This window comes from Calliphora vicina, chromosome 5, assembly GCF_958450345.1.
Source record: "Calliphora vicina chromosome 5, idCalVici1.1, whole genome shotgun sequence".
Lineage (NCBI taxonomy): Eukaryota > Metazoa > Arthropoda > Insecta > Diptera > Calliphoridae > Calliphora > Calliphora vicina.
The window spans coordinates 78,450,925-78,472,798 of record NC_088784.1 but is presented as its reverse complement, the minus strand read 5'-3'; the positions used below and the strand labels follow the sequence as shown (position 1 = coordinate 78,472,798).

General features: G+C 29.5%; 1 protein-coding gene across 1 annotated transcript in view; it reads right to left on the bottom strand.

Annotated features, from left to right (window-relative positions):
* TpnC41C (Troponin C at 41C) overlaps positions 1-4,611 on the bottom strand; it is a 29,733-nt gene extending 25,122 nt beyond the window's left edge. The window contains exon 1 of the mRNA XM_065513910.1: positions 4,383-4,611. Coding sequence (XP_065369982.1) covers positions 4,383-4,403 — 21 coding nt within the window. The 5' untranslated portion in view covers positions 4,404-4,611. The remainder of the gene's footprint in view (positions 1-4,382) is intronic.
* Positions 4,612-21,874: the final 17,263 nt, after the last annotated feature.

Below are 21,874 nucleotides of genomic sequence, written 5' to 3'. Positions count from 1 at the left end.
GAGTCCGACTGAAACCGGTTTTTGTAGGCAGAAACCAATCCAAATAATATTGTTCCAAAAATTCAATATTCGGCCTTAGGGCATAATTCAGAAACACGAAAGGAAAACGATTTTAAAATTTGTATATGAAAATCATTCAGTTTTCAAATAACTTTTGAGTGTTTTTCATACAAAAATTTTAAAATCGTTTTCCTTTCGTGTTTCTGAATTAGGTCCTAAACCATTATTAGAATTTTAACCTCATTAAATAAAACAAAGCGTTTTGAAAGGTAATCATTTGGTATGGAAAAGAATACGTATGAGTTATACCAGATTATTATTTCCTAGAATCATTATATATTACTCATACGTACAGTGGTGTAATAGCTATTTTATAACAAAATGATAAAAGTTACTGTTTTTTCTAAGGGGGCATTTACATTATGACTTTAAGTCATGACTAAAAATCATGTTTTATTTTTTGTACTAACAAATTGTGACGTCTAAACAAAAGGCAAGTTTTCTGTTTTTCAAGACTTTTTTTGATATTCTGCTTTGAGCTCTTTTCTGATTGGTTGCTGATACTATTATATGCCAAAAAAGGCAAAAGTGGTTGACAAAAAAAGACAAAGGGGATTTTCGTAGGGGTTTTAAAAGATAAATAAAAAAAACGACATGACTTTAAATCAAAGTGTAAATGCCACCTAACATATTCATAGTATTGAAAGTTTTACTTTTTTCAAAAAAACAAATACTAAGGCTATTCATTTCAAAAAAAGGGAAAATTACACTCTGATTTATTTACACTTTTACACAACAAAAACGTGAACAAAATTCCCCCAAAAAAAATACAACTTTTTTTGATTTTTTTTTCTTGTATTTGTTTTTTAAAATGTAAAAAAAAACAGAGTGTACTTTTCCATTTTTATGAAATGAATACATGACTGTTTTTACACGAAAATATACAGTGACAGGCTATACAATGCATAGTGGGGTAGAATCAAAATATGTTGGAAATAAATCTGCCATTTCAAACTGGCTGATCCGATTGATATGCAATTTCACACAAGCCTAGCAGAGGAGTATTCGATTTTTTTGGAAGCGACTTTTGTAAACTTGTAACAATGTTGAAATGGTTACAGTAAACATGCACAACCATATTTTTTCTCTGCGTGTCATTTTAAAAACACTTATTTTTTTACTCTTTCAAAATCATGATCGTGTGTTCGGAACGAGCATTTTCACCGATATTCCAAAAATTATGCATATCTTGAGAAAAACTGTGTTTTCATATATGGGGCATTTCATGTCAAGTGAACCAACTTTTGAAATCGATGTCTTCCGATCGGGAAGTAACTCAGGCTCAATTTTTTAACAAGATCGGTCGAGAACTCTCTGAGTTAGAGGGGCTCAAAATTTGTCATTTTGGCCAAGCAGGTGTTTTTTCTTATCCATGTATCTTATTACCTATTGTTTTTAGCAAAATGTGTCCCAAATAGCTTAGATAGATCTTTCTACAATCTTTCGAAAAAAATATCTAAAAATAAAATAAAAAATTTTTAATATTTTTTTTCCGAAATCAAAAAACTTTTTTGACATTTTTTTTAAATGGGCCCTTTTTTTTCTTAAAATAAAGCTTAGATATTTTTCTTAAAGACCTATTTGGTCGCTTAGTGGGATGCGAGTGAGATATCTATCAAAATAAATATTTTGTAACTCAAAACATACAATTTTTGACTTTAGCTTTATTTGAAGGAAAACAAAGGGCCCGTTTTAAAAAAAAAGTCAAAAAAGTTTTTGATCTCGGAAAAAAATATTAAATTTTTTTTATTTTTTTTAAAAAATATTTTTTTTCTATTTGGGACACATTTTGTTAAAAATAATAGGTAATAAGATACATGGATAAGAAAAAACACCTGCTTTTTTTGTAGACTATACGTATGAGTAATATTTATTTATCTTCTAGACATTTGAATTAAGTATACGCACAGTGGTTTGGTTTTTATACCCTTCACCATCGTGAGAAGGGTATATATAATTTTGTCATTCCGTTTGTAATTTCCACAATATAATTTCTCGACCCTATAAAGTATATATATATTCTGGATCCTTATAGATAGCGGAGTCGATTAAGCCATGTCCGTCTGTCTGTCTGTACGTCTGTCTGTTGAAATCAATTTTCAAAAGACCCCAGATATCTTCGGGATCCAAATCTTCAATAATTCTGTCAGACATGCTTTCCAGAAGTTTCCTATTTAATGGCTGAGATGTGAGGAAAAAACCAGGACAACCTCCATTTTTGACCTATATCTGGATTACTAAGTCATTAATAAAGACAATTTGGATATCTAATGATAGATATTTCAAAGACCTTTGCAACGACGTATATAAGACTATAGTAAGTTCGACCAACAATGGGTCAAAATCGGAAAAAATATTTTTTAACCCGATTTCATTTTTACCAAAAAAAATTTAAAGAAAAAAATAAACTCAAAAAAAAAATTTTAAATTAAAAAAAAATTAAAATAACAATACAAAAAAAAATTTTCCAAAAAATTAAAAAAACAACTTTTAAAAATTAAAAAAAAAATATGGAAAAAATTTTAAAAATTTGGAAAAAACTTTTTTAAAAAAAATTAAAAATCAATTTGGAATAAAAAATTTAAGAACAATTAAAAAAAAATAATTAATTTTGTTTAAATAAAAATATTTTTAAGTAAAATTTGGTGAAGGCACAACCGAATATAGATCTCTTACTTGTTTATAAATGTTTTGGTTTTGGAAAAAACTTTCCTGAATACTGCCAGAAACTCGATTTTTAGCCCAATCCGAAACCGAGTACTTGTTCATTTTGTTACAATTTCAAACAGCATATGGGCAATTCCATATCATCGTACGTGACATTTGTACGCTTATAGAGTGGAATAGATTTTGCAAAAATAAGAGTATCTGAAAAATAATTTGGTCTTTATGTTCCATTCAGAGGGTACTATATTTTAAAATAATAAAAAGTTCTTTCAAAATATTGTTGTCCAAAATATTGAACGAAATAAGGGTATATCGGGATTCCTTTACAATCCATCATATTTAAATAAAAACAATCTTTGGATGATCTTATAATAAATAAAATTTAATATTACGTGACATACCGTACGTGACAGATTTTTCTCTTATAATAAAACAATATACATACATATATTCTGTAAATATCTGTATACAATAACTAAAAAAATTAATGGAAAATATACATTCGTTTTCAATAAACAATTTTATAATAGCAAAAAATCAATCAGAGAGAAATTCATTTCATAGTACAAGCTAATTGGCAGCCTAGTTTTCGCCGCAATTTTAGCCTAAAAAATATCTAAAACATTAAAAAATTAAATATAATCAGTTTAAACTATTATTTTTGTCTTTAAAATGTTGTAATATGATATAAATACTTTGTCATAGTAACATTTTATAATTTTCTTCTATTCAAATCATCTTGGAAAAAAGTGTCAAGGGTTTTTGTTTTTCAAAATATATTTAAACCATATTATCAAAAAAAAAAACTTTTTATAACCTACACCCCCATAGTATCGTCCCCTCTATGCATTATGCATTTGTGCTGATGTTTGTAACGTCCAAAAATATTAGTCTAAAAACCACTTTGAACTGTATACTCACTTTCTGAGACGACTTAACGGTCTCCATTCGTCCGTCTGGTTGGCTGCCTGTCTATGTAAAGTTCTAAGCCATTTTAAATATTTTTCTATAAAATTTGGCACATGTATTATCATGTTGAAAATGGTAAAAATCGGTCCATTATTTCACCATACAAATTTCCCACGAAATAGGACTTTGTCGGTCATAAATGCTTGATTTACAAAGATTGCTACACAAATTTTTCCACAAATAAGTTTTATATACAATAAGTAAAACCTATTCATTTTGTAAAACCTTTTTGTTCATAGCTTGCATATGAAGGTCACTTCTAAAAATTACTTTAACGAACATAAAATTCTTAAAAAAAAATTTAACTTTCATATTTAAATAAATCACGAGACAGAATTTCATGGAAATCGGTCCATAATAGGCCATAGCTCCCATATAAGGGCCACTTCCGATAAATTATTGAAATTTTCATAGAAAAATGTTTTTGCTCAATTACTCAATATAGGGTACTTATTATATGGTCGTGCTTAACCGACTACAATAATTCAAAAATTTCACAGGTTTTTTCCTTTCTTATTGTAATAATTATGAGTGATTTGAGATAATATATTTTGAATATAAAAACAAGTTCAAGATTATTTGAAGAATCTCGAATCATAATAATAATAAATCAACATTAATCTGAAACTTTTGTAAACAACTCATTTAATCACAAACTTAAAAACTAATAAATTATAATTAATTACCATAATACTGGCACTAGTCATTGTGATTGATTATATATTTCTCACCAAACCGTATGTATGAAAAAAATTTAAAAAAAACAAGATTTTTGTGAAAATCCTTAAACACACAAATTTCAAAATTTCCAAAATAAATCACAATTCAATCACAAGCGAATGACTGATGAGCTGAGATACAAGACGGTCGGTATACTCGAACTGCTAACAGCGGTATTTTCCGTTTCGAATTAATGACAAAACTAAACTGGATGAATGATGGAGATACAAATTTACTAGGTGAACAAAGAACACATGAATATTTGCCAGAAAAAAAAACCAGTCACCCATACACACTTAAACCCAGAAATCACTGGCATGTATTAAACGGATTTTTATTTAAAAAATAAACTATATCATGACGTATTTATCCACGAAAATAAATGAAATTTTTTGGGTTCTAGATGACAGATATCAAAAAGCTACAAGGAAAATAATATACACAACAAAAACACTAGACAGATAACTGCACTAGAACAAGAGCAACAGAATGAAACAATTTTAAATAAATATTTACTTTGGAAATCCACTATAATTGCCCAAAAAGTCCAAACACAACAAGTTCAGCATGAATAGACCCCATACCCATACCACAGTCAGCACAGTCATCATCGCCATAAGCTACATCATCATCATCATTATGATTATCATCATCATACTTAAAAATTTCGCTTAAGACAACAAAAATCCACCTACAAAACAATAATCAACGACAGTAATAACAACAGCAGCAACAACACCAGCAACAACATGCAATTAGAGATGAAAAATATTATTAAACAGCAAATAATAGACATGCCACTGTGCAACAGCAACAACAACAACAGCAAAATCTAAAAACATGTGCTAACAACAAAACTTGCCGACATTTAAAATGATTATTTTTTCATAATTTCCATTATTTTTCCTCAAACCAACAAACAAACAATAAATATTATTTTAAGTTTTAGAAAAAAATACATTTTTCATTTTTTCAACAAAAACCGACAGACAACCAGACGATCAAATGGCCAACGATCATATAAAACCCATACACACACAAAGTAGGATGTCAACGTCAAATTATATATATAAACAATAAAATCAAGCGATACCCTCAACTTAATGAACCACAAAACGAATAAATTTCTGGTCCGTCAAAAGTCAAGGTGGCGGCACAAGAGTTTGGAGAAGAAAAGTACAAGAAAACCAACAATAATAGTCCCACAAAATCCATTATTACTTGGCACAAATCTAATTTTATTCTCTAGGTATTTGCATCTATCAGCGATAATGTCAGATGGTATTAAAAATATGCAGGGAGACAAAGAATTTCATTGGCCACACAAATACTACACTTTAAATGACTGATAATATACTGATCATTAGAAAACAATAATCAGTATGGAAATAATATTGTTATTAAATATTATTTGTGTTTACTGATTCTTAATTCAGTCATCAACAAGTGACAAGTCCACTTTTTATGAGAATTGATATTTGAATACAAAAAGTCATAATAAGTAAAAATAAAAAAAATACAATTATTTCCTTTTTGTCGTTATTAAACTGTGATATACAAAAGTAATAGGTCCATTTTGCAGTACACAAAAGTGCTGAGTCCAGTTCTTTTCTTCAAAATCTATATAAACAATTTTTCTATCTACCTATGTCCGCTATAGACTCGGAAACCATCCAACCGATGAGCTCCAAACCGGTTTCATTAATATGGAAATTTAACGAAGATGGTTTTAGACATCTAAAACGCAACAATTAGTGTTTATAAAAAACCGACTTTTTAAAAAACCGGTTTGTCGGTTAACCGAAAATTGGGCTTTTTTAGAAAACCGGTTTTTCGGTTAACCGACATCGAAAAAACCGGTTAAACCGGTTAACCGTCATATATATGTAGAAAACATAAAATGTCCAATTACCGTATATACAGCTTTAAAATTTGTAGTTTTTAGTAGTCAGGAATGGTTAATATTAAATACCTATGAATATACAAAAGTGCTAAGTCCATTTTATTTTGTAAAAATTTAAAAATTATTATCTCAGTCAAATGGAATTGAGTATAAATATGTTACTAAATATATAATATACTTGTTTTAATTATTGGTTTATTCATTAAATTTTTCTGATATGGAACAGAAAATGTAGGAAGTCCCAAAAAAGGACCTATAAGATGCAAACGCACTTCTTCTTAGCTGTGATTATTTGTCATTATAAATCATACCAAATAATTAATAAAACTCCATTATCAGATATTTCAAATTATGGATTTTGGAACGTTGTTATTTCTGAAAAGGACTTTGTACACTAAGCTAACGAAATGAATAATAAAATTAAATTTTAAGAACAAAACACACTAATGAAGTCAAATTGATTGAAAGAAGGTATGCACATCAAATTCAACTTGACGTTTGGTAAAATCATCACTAAGTTTATAATGAATCATTATTAAGATTTTGCTTAACTTCTAGAATTCTGCGGAATTTAATTTTTATAGTTTGATTATGTGCAATTTATTCTGAAATAGTTTTTAAGTAAACTCATCGTCCTCTACTATTTAGAATCATTGTAATTCTTAAAGATATCAATCTAAATAGGTTTATATTGTAAATCAGCTGTTTAGGATTCAAATCAGACCAATAATGTTTGTACAATGAATATAAAAAATGCACAAAACCATGAGATTTCTTAATTTTAAACCTAAATTTTAAAAACCGGTTAACCGAGTGATAAAAACCGGATAAACCGGTTAACCGAAAATCAACATTTTAAATTAACCGGTTCGCAAAAAACCGAGATTTCGAAGAAAAACCGGTTTTTCGGTTAACCGGTTAACCGGTTTATAAACACTAGCAACAATAGATCCATTTGATCGAATTTTCCAATTTTCCCATACATTTTTACCAATTTTGAAGTTATGAAAATTTTTATGTCTTGAATTTTTATATATAGGCACATTTCCCGATGTGTAGATCCATTAAGTAGGAATTATTGGAAATTCTAATTTTATGGGGGCAAAATGGGTCAAATCGGTATCTCTACATCTCCGGAACTAATAAAGCTAGCACCAAAAATCCAACTTAATCTGAATTTATGACCAAAATAAGTGGATAGGTGTGTGGTACTTTTGATGGTTGAGGGGATAAAACTAGCGAAAACCCAGTTTTGGTACTTTTTTGTATTTCATATCTCAGAAATTAAATTTAAATGAAATTATTGTCCTTTTGAAATTTGAACGTAAAATGGTTCCAATTTCGGTACAAAAATATTTTTTATGTTTTTATCTTTATATATCGATGGCTTAATATAAAAAAGGCGTAACTCGATTTTTTGTTACTTTACAGGAGAAGGAAAAAACTTAATAAACTCCATAAAATTTTAGATACAAAAAAAGTTTTAATGCAATTTTTTATAAAAAGAGGCAACACATTTTATTTCTCTTTTAATATTTAATTTTGTTTTATTTTAATGAAGTTATCTAATATAGGCCCTTTTTTCATTGATATTTATGAAAAAAAAAAATAAGTTAGGGCTTTTTTAAACCTGAAATTTTGAGTTGAAAATATAATATTAAAAAATAATATTATTATAATAATTCAGGTTTAAATAATAAAAGGAAATAATTCATGAAATTAAGAGGATTAAATCAGAAGTGAACTGTGAAAAATTATTTCTTATTAAACCAGTTATCAAAAAAGATGTCAATTGGCAGGTAAAAACTTTTCAAATCATGTATCTTGTTTTTATGGGATTGCTATTTACTGCATATAAAGTGAATCAGGGGGATATCTTTAATCACCGACTTTGATCTATGTTGGAGAGATTCGTGACAGTCAGTTAAGTCACGAGCCAATCTCGTAGAATATTTACAGTAAGATCACCAATACATCTGCTTAAATTTTTAAATTGAGGTTTGAGTACATACATTTCATGAACTTTTATAGTAAGCAATATGTTTACCAGGACAAATCGAAGAGTATCGTTTAGGCATGTTTTCAAAATTTAGAAAAAAGTCGTTGTGCAAATGGTGAGCTTGTATTGCACAAATTGCGATGGCAAATTCATTTGTTTATTTTTAATTTTTCTTTCTATAAGGGAATGAATGGCTTGAGTCACATTCCAGTTGAGTATGTCCACTTATTAAACATTTTTGTTCAATCGTTATTTGAGTTTGCATACTAAAAGCCAACAACGCATTAGAGAATATTAAATTGCGATTTTGGTAGATTTTGGATCTTCACAAATGTTTAATAACACACTTTGCAAAAACGGAAGATCCTAGACAACATCCATTTGTTTCATCCCAAACATAATTGTCCAATTCGAGTGTTAAAATATTGTATATTGTGAAATTATGTAGTTTTATAAAATGCAGCACTCGTCTTTAGTTGAGGAATTAATTTTTTCCTAGATTTAAATATGGAATAGTTTGATCCCTTTAATAATTGCGCAAAAAGTGAATAGGACAATTTCCATTTTTTTTCATGAATCACACTCAGCGACATAAATTTCCTGATAGGTGCAAAAATCCGATTCAGAATCGAATTTGCTACTTATAAAAAATGATAACCAATCAAATAAAAAAAAATGAGTTAAGGCTTTTTCTTTCAAAAATTCTTTGACTAGACTTAGGGCTTTTTTTGAAATCGTTATAAATCTGTTATTTGCAATAATATCCTCCTGAAATTTTGAGGCAAGGTGCATTTGACATTTGTTAACCGGAATAAACAAAAAACGACATTTTTAAAAAAATTTAGTTACGCCTTTTTTATATTAAGCCATCGATATATAATTCTTCTGTACGTGTGTTAGTAACTAAACTCCTCCTTAACGGCTGGGCCGATTTCGATGAAATATGTTGTGTGTGTTTGAGTGGGTACCTGAATGGTTTAGATTCACAATTGACTAATATAGGAACAATGGGCATGGCACCTCCCATACAAAGTAAAAATTTATTATTGCATATGTATGTGGAGTACTATTATAGTGGGAGTCTTCAAACTTTGTATGAGCTATGGCAGAACAACGTTTGCCGGGACAGCTAGTTTTTTATAAAACCTCTCCATTAATAAAGAATTTGTTTTTTTCTTCAGAGAGACAAAAAATGTACCAAATGCTTTTTTAAACTGTCGAATTCGAAATGTGATACATTAGTTTCAACTCAGTAAAAATTTAGTGATTAATAAAGAAAATACGATAAAAGTGTTAAATAGATTTTTTATTAAAAAATCATTATCAATACGCGATTTGAAATTTTGGATGTTTTTTTTTCTGCAGGTACAGGTAAACAATTTTAAATTGCATAGTAAAAAGTCGAATTTTCCTGCTGATAGTTAAATTGACTTAAACATTTTCAAGTTGAAGGAAAGTGATTTGCATGGAAGGCATTTAATGTACCTTAGCCTTTCGAAATAGCAAAAATAAACAAAATTTCCTTTTTTCATCATACAAATAGGGTTTTTAATTTCCCGAGCTTTTTTGCTTCCCGGGAATCGGTAAAATTTTTCTATCTATTCCCAAAATATATAATAATACTGTAAACTGTGAATATTATAGCAAAATTTCATATAAAAACTTAGTGTTATAATCATTATATATAGAGCTTGGTATTAATTAATTCAATTTGAGCTTAATTCAATAAAATTTTAATCCGTAATTAAAAAATATCAGCCTTTCATTTCATAAATCCACTCCCAATATCTAATTCTTTAGCTTCCTTCAAAAGCTTCATTTAAATTGAATTAATTTTGAAGTTAATTAACAACAGAATTTATTTAAACTTTGAATGATTAAATTTTTGTTGATTCAAATCTACTACAAATTGAGTTAAATGTTTTTTTTAGCTTTTAATCATTTTCAAAATGAATTGGAAAAAAAATTTCTTAAGCCTTTGAATAATGAAGAGATAAAATGTATGTTGATCTCGAAAATTTCGAAATTATTGGATTCAAAGGTGAATTTTTATAATACAACATCTGCAAAACATACTCATTATAACACTCATACCAAAATGGCCAAAAATGAATTCTATAGTTGAAAATACCAAATGGTGAGCCGCCATCAAAAGTAGGTTCCTGTATTCTACTAGTGTTTTCTGGAATAATTCGCACCGGTCAATCTTGGCAATGAAGATTATTCACTTTTATTTCTAGATCGTGCAGTTTTCCTTATGCTTTTTGAAATGTTCATTCGAAAAATCATAAATAAATAATAATAAGCGGTCTAGTATTGCCGAGATATAAACGAAAAACTGTAAAAAAACATTTTCACTTTTTTTTAAAAAAAAACTTGTTTGCTTTGTAGTTTCGTCAGTTTTTAATTCCCGGGAATACTGACTAAAAATTCCCGGAATCGGCTATTGAAAAATTGGCAAAATTCTCGGGAAATTTGCCCCGGGAATTCCCGGGATAATAACCCTACATACAAACAATATGTGTTTATTCTTTTATTTTTTATAAAAGAATATAAAACATGTTTATTTCCAATTTTATCACGATCTTAATTATTATAAGACAATTATGAATGTTCAAATGTGAAAAATTTTATCAAGATTGCCGCATAATCAACATATTTATGACTCCTAAAACAGTATTCCGGTGGGACATTTGTATAGGGCTATGTGAATTCACGAACACGATACATTTTCAATACCAAACAAACCTTATCAACAGAGAGTATTTCTGGAAAATTTTTAGCCAGCTAGCTTCTTAGCTTTGTGCCCTATCGTGTTTTCAACAGACAGAAGGACGTACGGATATAGATATACCGTCTTAGATTTTCATAAGGATCCAGAATATATATACTTTTGTGGAACTGTAATGGATATTTCGATGAGCTACACACGAAATGACAAAATCAATATAACCCCCATATTTTTTATGGTGGCTATAAATAATATGACTAATACAATTCCGTGTTGTTGTAGTTCATTGAGTATACAAATACTTTTAATTTGGACTTCATGAACCCACTAGAGACGCGACCAAGGGTATCCAAAGTAGGACACATCGGGTATGCTACATTTCTAAAACAATCCTATCTTATAAAATTAAATGTTCAACCTTTTTTTGAAAAAAAAAATCAGGTCGGACTATAGCGATTTTCATGATCTTAAAAAAATCGAAAAATTCGCTGCTCACTTTTGTGAAATATAGGATCGAGAACAAACATTTGGCATAATTTTTAATTTTTCATATACCCCAATTTTGCGTATTGAGCATCCGTCCCAGTTTAGTCTTCAAAGCCTAAATTCAAAACCTTATCTCAGCTACATCTGTTCTATAATCGTGGAAGACTTTACTAAATCCGACAATCCGTTTAGAAAGTAAAGATTTATTTCCAATTTTTTTATTTCCCCACTCCACTATGTGTCCAAAAGCCAAAATTGCTGAAAAAATGTTCAAGGGTAAAAGTTGCATTAGTTTGTCAAATTCTATATACACAGAAAAAAGAAATTCATAATTGGAATGAATTTTGTAATAAATATTATTAATCGAACATGAATGAATTTTCGTTGACATAAAGCTTAGTTTCACACAATTATTAAAATCATTCCACTATTTTAAGGCTTTTTTATAATTCTATTTAAATTTTGGAATCCGAATTAAAAAAATCGATTGCAATTTTTACCATAGAGTTTTTGAATCATATTCAAATGATATAAAAGTGATTTTTAAAGCTTTATGTAGAATAGAAATATTTCGAGAAATTTATCCGGAACATCCGGAACATGGGGCACATGGATTGAGCAAGTAAAATATTATGCCACTACTTACAAAAACAAAGTTTAAAGTATAAGGCAGTATAAAAGATGAGACAAATCAACTCTACGGAAATCTAAAACAAATATTTAGTTTGAACATTTAAAACTTAAGAAAACAGGCAGTAATTTATTACTAAATATAATAAAATTAATTGAATCAAACTATTTTCATGTAGTGCAAAAGACTGTACAATTGAAATTTAATCCTATAATAAACAATTTTAATTAATCAGCTCAATATTTTATTTACTTCTTTACTATTTACTTCTTTTTAAAAAAACGTTGAAGTCAGACAGTAACCAAATATTTTTAAGTTTATAAGTGCATATTTTATGCGCATAAAACACTTTTTCAGAGCATATTTTTGATTGCCCTGTTTATAACTATTTGCATAATAGCCATATATTGGCAAATATTTTAAGATGAATCAACAATATCTGTAACTTAAAAAACATCATTAAATATAATAAATATTTAGGAAATTATTTATAAATGTTACACAGAGAAAACAGATTCGTTATGGCAACCGAATTTGTCGCCAATCGAATTTAGTCGGTTACATCTACTATCAAATAAATCAGTTGCAATTACCGAATTTTTGAGGTCCTAATGACACTTTATTGGTATACAGAGAAAATAAATTTGTTATGACAGCCGAATTTTTTCAAATTCAATCGGTTACCATACCAATCCATAAATCGATTGCAAGTACTGACTTTATGTTCCTATATAAATGACTACAAAATGGTTTTTATTTATTTTATTTTCCAAAAAACAAGTAATACAAAATACAAAGATTGATCTTTAAAATTGGCGGTGGGAACAGCAATGGTAGAACTTTTATTTTTACCGTTTTTTTGTTACATCTGCATTGCAGTTAAAATTATCTGTTTTCAGTTCTTAGTATTTCGTTTGAAACGGTTGCAGCAGACATAACAGCATCACCAAACATTTAATATTTCAATGCGACATCAACTGGAAAAACAAAGAGATTCGAAATATTTCGCCAAAAGTAACACCTCGTTCGTATACCTATTAAATCAGAGTTTAACTTAAATTATCAAGAATATTCCTTAAAATAAATATTTCTAATAAAAGAAACATTATGTAAACTTACCATTCTAGAGGTTTATAGCCGCAACGGTCTATGGAATATTTTGATTATGCTTTTGGTGTTAATATTTTATTATGAATATTTTTTTCATATTTTATTTTCTGGTTTATTTTATTAGAAAATTTTTTTTTTGTCAAATAAATCAACAAATAGTTCGATTGGATTATGTACTTATTTTTTCAGTTGTGAACATCGAATTTTGGAAATTGGTTTGAACAATTATTTGTTACTTTAACTAGAAGCTTAATTTCAGGAGAAATTATTATAACACAACCAATATATTGATTGTAACCACCATATTTACTATTAAAACTTGAACTTACATCTGTTGAAGTTACCGAATCACATAAACTAATTTTAATCTGGCACAAATTGATTACATGAACCAATTTAACAATTGTTGGAATCGTAATATAATTACAAATGTATATTTTTAGCTGTAAATATGGAAAATCGGTTGAATTAATATATTTTCCATAGTTATAATACATTTTCAGTTTAGTTAATTAAATATTAATAATTCTAACCGTTTTCCAACCAAACTATTTTCTGTGTGTATGAATTGAAATCAATGAAATCAAATCATAATATTTATGTTAAAACTTTTTTCTGTGTTGTCCAAACTATCCTTAGGAACTTTAAAAAGTTTGAAAGATATGAAAGTTTTCCACGACAGGACATCCATTAAAGTTTGATAAAACATTAAGGCGTAAAATTGTAAGAGAAGTCCCAGAAATTACAAATAAAGTAGCGTAGGCTTAAAAAAGGATATCAAAAAAGGTTATGGAATTGAAATCGATGCATATACCACTAAACACTGCTTTTAAAAATATGGACTTCAGTTGAGCATGACCAAAAAAAAACCCGTTTATTACTTCCACCAATAAAAAGAAAAGTTTTGCCTATGCTATTCAGTACAAAGAACATTTGTATGGGGCTGGATGAAATATTGAACCGATTTCAGCCAGTTTGTATAGACTTCGTCATGTGCACAAGGTTTACATGAACAGCCAGCCAGATGTAGTTTCATCGACTCAGACGATTCAGAATTATGAGGAGCATACCGATCTGATGGTGCTCGATGATATACAATCGCGGATCAAGTCAAAATGTTATGGTGATTTTGATTCGGATGATGACATACATCTATCAAATTTGGGTAAAACTTATATTAATGACTTAACTACCTAAACTGCGTGGTGGAACCAAAATGGGTAACAAATTTTCGATTGGAAGAGCCGAGTTATTATTACATAGCTATTTCGTTTACTTGGTCAGAAAACTTAGTGAAAATTATTAGCTTTCAAACAAATTTATTCGCTTCGAAAATTGTTATTATAATTATTTTTAATGCCAACCGCCATGGTGGCTAATAAACTAACAAAGCCATTTTATAAATACATTTAGCTATATTTTTTCTTATTTTTTATAATAACTTAACCTTAACTAAGGTAAAAATGCAATTGTTTTGATTATAAACTTGAACACATAAAACCGTGGCTTTTATTTTATAGCAACATAGCAACGTGTAATTTGAATCTAAATATTGGTTATTAAAACTAAAATATTCAACTGTCTTTAAAGAATTTGGTCTTTTCATTCAGCTATTATTAATTTAAAACACTTAAGAAATTACTTTGACTGACTTTTCCCTCCCCACGACACTTGTTCCAGCATTTCAAAAATTATTTGTGCTGTCAAAGCACTAAAAACACACTCAATTAAGGCATTTTAAATACTTGTAGCGTCAACAAAGAAATGTTATTAAAATATTTACGAAAAATAGCTACATATGTCAAGAAATATGTAGTTTCATTATTTAGCTTTATTTGATTTGAACAAATTACTTTTAAAACAAAAATAAAATCTATGAACATTTTTTTTTCAAATGTTTTTTTAGAAACAGCTATAAATATAAATTTAAAACAATTGCAAAAAAAAATTACAATAAAGTGAAACAAGAACAAACACTTGAGTTTTGTCTATATGAAAGAAAACTGAAAAAAACAAACAATAGAAAAATAATTTATAAACACTAGAAAACTATAAGATGAATACACTTTCATTATAAACTTGACCTGTTGAAACACAGACTAATAGAACTATTACGTTTGCATTAATATGTTTAGCATTGCTCTTTATTGTTAAGAATTATGCTTTTAACAGTCAAGGAAATATGTTTATAGGCAAATTTTTCAGTTGCAAATTCTGGGGCAAGATATTATTAAATCGACTTATTTAAATAACAAACATAATAACAAACTTGTATGTATGCGAATGCCCTTATTTTATTAGAGATGTAAACGGCATAGATAAATATATATAGATCGGATACTCTTCCATCAAAGACCTAACTCAGTAGTGAAAAATCTAAGTGGTGAGAATGTATTAGTAAAACAACTCAAACAATGTATTAGTAAAACAACTAAAATTTTCGAATAATTTTTATAGTAATCGCTTAGGTTTTTGACAACTGAGTTAGGTCTATGACAGCAGAGTTTCCGATCAATGTGTATTTATCTATGGTATAAGGCATAGGGTAATATAGAGACGAGACATAATTGTCAAAAACCTAACTCTTGCAACAACAAAATACATAAAAGTCAATGTATTTTGTTGTTGTATCATATGATTTGTTGTATTTTTGTTTGACAATACAAAGTGTCTCGTCTCTATGCGTATTTCTCTACAGTAAAGGGTATTAAAATTGTTTGTTGCCTTGACACCTGTCATAAAGAATTACACAAATCTCAACATTTCAATCATCAAATGTCAAATTCCAAAAACAAAAAAAAAACACAAACAATTAACAATCTACAAACCTAGAAACCGCAATTTAAATAAATTTTCCCAAAAGTTCATACATACATATGTGTCTAAGCATGTGCACAGAAAATTTTCCAATTGTTTATTCAATGTATTTTTAGCCGGCCAGAAAAAGTGTCTGTTTCTAAGTTTAGAATTCCCCAAAAAATGTTCTTTGATTTTTCGTAGTTTATTTTTATTATTTCAGTGATGCATTATTGTTGAACAAGTATCTCAAATAATACGATTTACATAGATTGTTTACATTTGATGTGGTTTTGCTATTCTATTGTTTATAATAAGACTTGAGTGGCTGAAATTTAGGAAATTTTATTGCCAAGAATTTTTTTTTGGTATAAATATGTATGTAAATAGTATTTATTTTACAATAAGCCAGATAATGATAATGCTTCTTTCTTATTATAGTTATTTTATTTGTTTATTTATTTAGTGTTTTTAATTTTATGGGAGGTTATTTCAGTTTTAGCAATTATATGTAACAGTTGATGTTGAAAATTGTAAAAACAAGCAGCTTCTTTACTTTTTTTAACACTTGTTTTTCCTCAAAAAGTTAAAAAATACCTTATTATGAAATGATAATGTTTTCTTCGCCATAGTATATGAATTCTGTGCACGAATTCCGCTATTTAGGCAGTAGAATTTCACCAGAAGGCTGTACACGAATACACATTCCTCACATAACAAAAAGCTGCATTAGCCATCTTGTACAAAAGTAGCCGCTTCATTCAAACAAAGGTAATGTCTTATCCATGCAGCTATATGGCTGCGAAACTTTTCTCTCCTGCCGCGAAATTGATAGCAAGTTGCAAGTTTTCATCAATAAATCACTGTATTTCAGCGATCGAATTCGAATTATACGGTAGCTGTAATGAGATACATATGTGAAAAGAAGTGAAAATGAGAAGCCTTGTGAATGTAATCCCCAAGGTCTTTCAAAAGGGACTTCGGAACTTTGACCGTCGATAGCGGCTATATTTTTGAAGCTTCATCTGACGGATTGGCAGCCACTTATTCAGTTTTAACCATGGACGGTGATTTGAACATGCAATGATAAAATTGTTTTGTCAAAATGGGTGATCTGTTCGGGCAACGTTCTGCGCACTTCACCCCTTTCAAGGTGAGGTCAATTTCTAAATGAATGGGTACTTCGATAAATAAAATTTTTGAATGCACTTCGAAAAATCACTCTTTGGTATGGATTTTGGGCTGGTGGTGTCATTGGTACATATTTCTTTGAGAACGACGTTGGCCAGGTCATCACCGTCAACAGCGAGCGCTATAGGTCGATGATTACTTTTTTGGTCGGACTTGGGTGATATGGACACCAAAGACATGTGGTTTGCCACACAACTCATGTCATATTAAACATTCTGCACGATCGATAACCTCACGTGGAGGTGTGTTAACTGGCCTTCTAGATCATGCGTTAGATTTTGTTGTGGGGTTGTTTTAAGTCACAGGTCTATGTAAATAATCCACAAACCACAGCGGACGCCAACATAACCTATGCCAATGGTTAAATTCAGACTGATTTATGCGCCGGAGTCATGAAAATTTGGACATTTCGAATGCGTGCCACCCAGCGAAGCGCGGACATTTGCACGATGTTATATTCCATACATAATGACATCGATAGGCCTATTTAAATTTAAAGATAGGAAGCGATTAGTAAAAATACATTTTAAAAGGTGCAGTAGACCACGCGGTAGATGGAGAGGAAGCCATAAGGATGACATAAATCTTTATGCAGTAAAATGATCATGGAATTGAATTCAATGAGAAATTAGAGGAATAACTTTGTATTGGCACTATGCTCTAATGATGTGGCGCAAAAGTAATAAATAATAGTTCTTGGTTTCCCAGTGGAGTCCGAATATTTATGTTCCATGTTCCTGACGTGAAACTTTTTAATGAAATATAAACTTTTTGTCGTGGTTAAAGATATTGTCCTTAAAATGTATGAATAATAGCCAAATATATTGTCCTTAAAATGGTGTGAATAAAATTGTTTACTTCCAAAAGGTTATAGGTCAATATTCGGAGTATATGTATATTTCAAAGCAAAAAATATCAAATTTTTTATGAATTTATATGAAAAAACGTACTTTTAATAACGTTTTACTTTATAACTCCTAAACTAATCGAGTCCCCATCGAAATTATTTTGCACGAATATAGTAGAGAGTAGGGTATTCGAATTATTCGATTTTTCTCTTGTTCGAATAAAACGAATAATTCGAATAAGAGATTTTAACTTGTTCGAATAATTCGATCACACATTTAAAATTAATCGAATTATTCGAATAATTTAAATTTTTTTAAAAAGTAAAAAGTGAAGTTTTGATGTCGGGTTTTTAATATTTTATTGTTAAAGAAAAACAAAAAATAACGTTAAAGTTAACAATTCAAGTATTGATAATGTTAAAAAACATTCGAAAACAAAGTCCATAATTAAATTTTCAACAAAAATATTCTGATCAGATTAACTCCCGAACAATCTACAAAACAATTGACTAGCAAACCCTTTAGTTTCCGTTTTGGAGCTATCCTTTAACAAATTTGAGATAGTTGGACATGATCCTGAATTCAAATACAATATAAATGTATAAAGAACTTTTTTATGTCGTTCATTAATTCGGGTTTTAAATAACTAATTATTTAATAAATTTATGTATAACAAATTGTATTATACATCAAGTTCTATCAATTTGCCGAATTTTTGCTTAATAAAGTGGTCTTGGGGAATTACACAATAAAGGGAATCTGTCCAAAGTTTGATATCATTGTCAGTGATCGTGGCTAATTTGAAGTCAGACAGTGCATGATTGACGCATTTACAAATACGCAAAAAGTTTATTACCATGTTAGACATATATTTTAAGATCGTGGCCTTCATCTATTTCAATGTAATCATTATAAATGTCATCCTCAATATCACTTTCGACGACCGTTTTAAAATCACATTCAACTCCACTTTAACCTAAGTTAAAATTTTGATTATTAATTGCGATTCTTCTAATATTTCGCCAGCTAATTAACAAATATTTTATTCCGAACCTTTTATTTTCATTGGTTCAAGTCCTAAGTTAAAAATTTTGAAAGATTTGTTTTTAAAATTGTAACTTCTTGCAGCAATATTTATATATTTATAGAAGGAGCTATCGGAATACTCATCTACTGTGATCGAAAGTCCCTTTGTCTTTAGTTATTTGTCGAATTTCAGAAACAATACAATTTTTGTAGTCATTATTACTTATTTAAATTTGAAATTATGAAAACATTTAAGCATTTTAATAAGTTTAAACATTTATTCGTTTTATTCGATTATTCTACATAAAATTGTTCGAATTATTCGTTATTCGAAAATGGCCATTTTTAAATTGTTCGAATAATTATTCGTAAGAAATTATTCGATTAATCGAACGATCATTAGTCGAATGAATACCCTAGTAGAGAGTTTAGGTGTCCTCAAACAATGTTCTTTTTAAATTTTTAACACCGCGATCTTTGATATTTTTTACATTGAAATATATAATCCGAAAATTAACCTTTAACCTTATTGATGTAAAGAATTTTATTCACACCATTTTACGGACAATATCTTAGCCTTTGAAATGGAATCAAAAATTATGTTGGACTTTGAGTAGTTTCAATATTATGGGCAATTATGTGTATATAATTTTAGAAAATTTTAAAAAATTTTTCAATTTTCAAATCGCGATAGTTTTGAAATAGAAAAAGTTTCCGATGAAAAAGTCCTTGATTTGAGGAATCCTTTGGAACCGTAATATGTGTGTTAGGTTAGGTTATAAAGGCAGCTAGTATCAACCAGCTCACTTGGGTTCATGAATTCGTCCCTTTGTGTGAACCTTTAGGACCTTCAGGACCTTAAGAGGTCCTTCACATGTCAGAACTGGGTTCAATGCCGAACCAACCTGACGGACGAATGAACGAATCCATCCTCCTCATATCCAGAGTAGATCCGCTAGGTCGTGCAAAAATGGACTACCTATTGTCGCAGTCCGATTCCCTGCTACGGCAGGGCAAAGACAGAGAGATGTTCAATCTTCTCATCCTCGTCTTCATCGTGGCAACTCTTACAGAAGTCATTATATGGAGTATTCAGACTCCTAGCATGCGAACCTATCAAGCAGTGCCCCGTGAGCACTGATATCAGAGCTTGTAGGCTAGCCCGAGGTAGCCCCGTGAGGGACATTGACCTATGATGGTCAAAAACGCGCCATGTGAGTCTCGATATCGAGCAATTTGTCAAATTAGACCATCTGAGCTGAGCAGACTCAAATAATTTACGCTGTATTATTGACTTACAGCAGGGTAGCGGTAAAGCGACCAAGTGATCGACTTCATCAATTTGTAGACGTGTGTTAAATTTCATTAAAATCGAAGAATAGCAGTTTTTTGTCCGTTTTTATATATGGATTCTCCCATTTCGGGTTTAGTCGAAAAATTAATTCAACGAAAACCATTCTTGCACCTGTTCGGTGCGGATTTTATGCTGAAGTATGGATCCTACCAGAAGAAATTTTCCCGGAAATATTTGTTTTGGAAATTTTTGTCGGTAATTTTCGGGAATTTATTTATAAGTTTTCTACATTCAGTTACAATATTCAGATTCGTTGTGCCGGCCAGATATGTTGCTAGTTGAATGATTCCATTATATCCATCCATTTTTTTCGGTTTTAGTAAGAGATAGTCAGTTGGCAAACAAGCATTACGGTTACAATAATCGAATTCTTTTCACTTAACTATAATTTTTCAATCACAGCAGAAAAATTCTGCCACTAAGAATGAATCAAATAGAAAGTTTATGTTCTTAAAGGAATTATTACATTATTGCTAGGATGGAAATACGACCCTTTTTTAACACTTTGATGTCAGAATTAAAGTTGTCGTAGATAAAAATATTTTGAATAAGTTAGGACATTGGTTGAGCCTTGAATATAAACTGACAAGCCTCTATCACGTATGGCTTTACCGTTATGGGATGTTGCTTATAAGCAACTTTGAGCCATTGTAGTACATTTTAAAACACAAACAAATATTGATATTTCATGTTATTTTTATTAATTTTAATACATTTTATGTGTGATATGAAACAAGACAATTGGGGGATTCAAACGGTCTGCTATTAGGTCGTATTGTCATAATGTCCTAAAATATCTTTTTAGTTTAAAAAAATTCTTGTTGTGGTGCAAACAAAAAAATTGTTATTTTATGACAAGCCAATAAACATAGTAAAAAACAAGTAAGAAAGTATGGTCGGTCAAGCCCGACCATATAATACCCTACACCAAGTAAATGAGTAAAAATATTTTTCTTTTAAAATATCAATAATTTATATTTTTGAGTGATTTTTCGAAGGGGCCTTATATGGGAGCTATGATCAATTATGGACCGATCACCATAAAATTAGGTCGTGTGATTTATGTCTATATGAAAGTTATTTATGTTGAATTTTGTGTGTATACGAAAATTTTTAAGTGATTTATGCACGTTAAAGTGATTTTCGGAAGCGGGTCTATATGGGAGCTATGACTAATTATGGACCGATCGTAACAAAATTTGGTGACATGAATTTTGTATATATAAAACTTATTTGGAGCGAAATTTGTGTAGATACATAGATAAATTAAACATTTATGACCGATAAAGTCCAATTTCGAGGGGACATTTGTATGGGGGCTAGGTGAAATAATGGACCGATTTCAGCCAGTTTCAATAGGCTTGGTCCTTGGGCCGAAAAAGT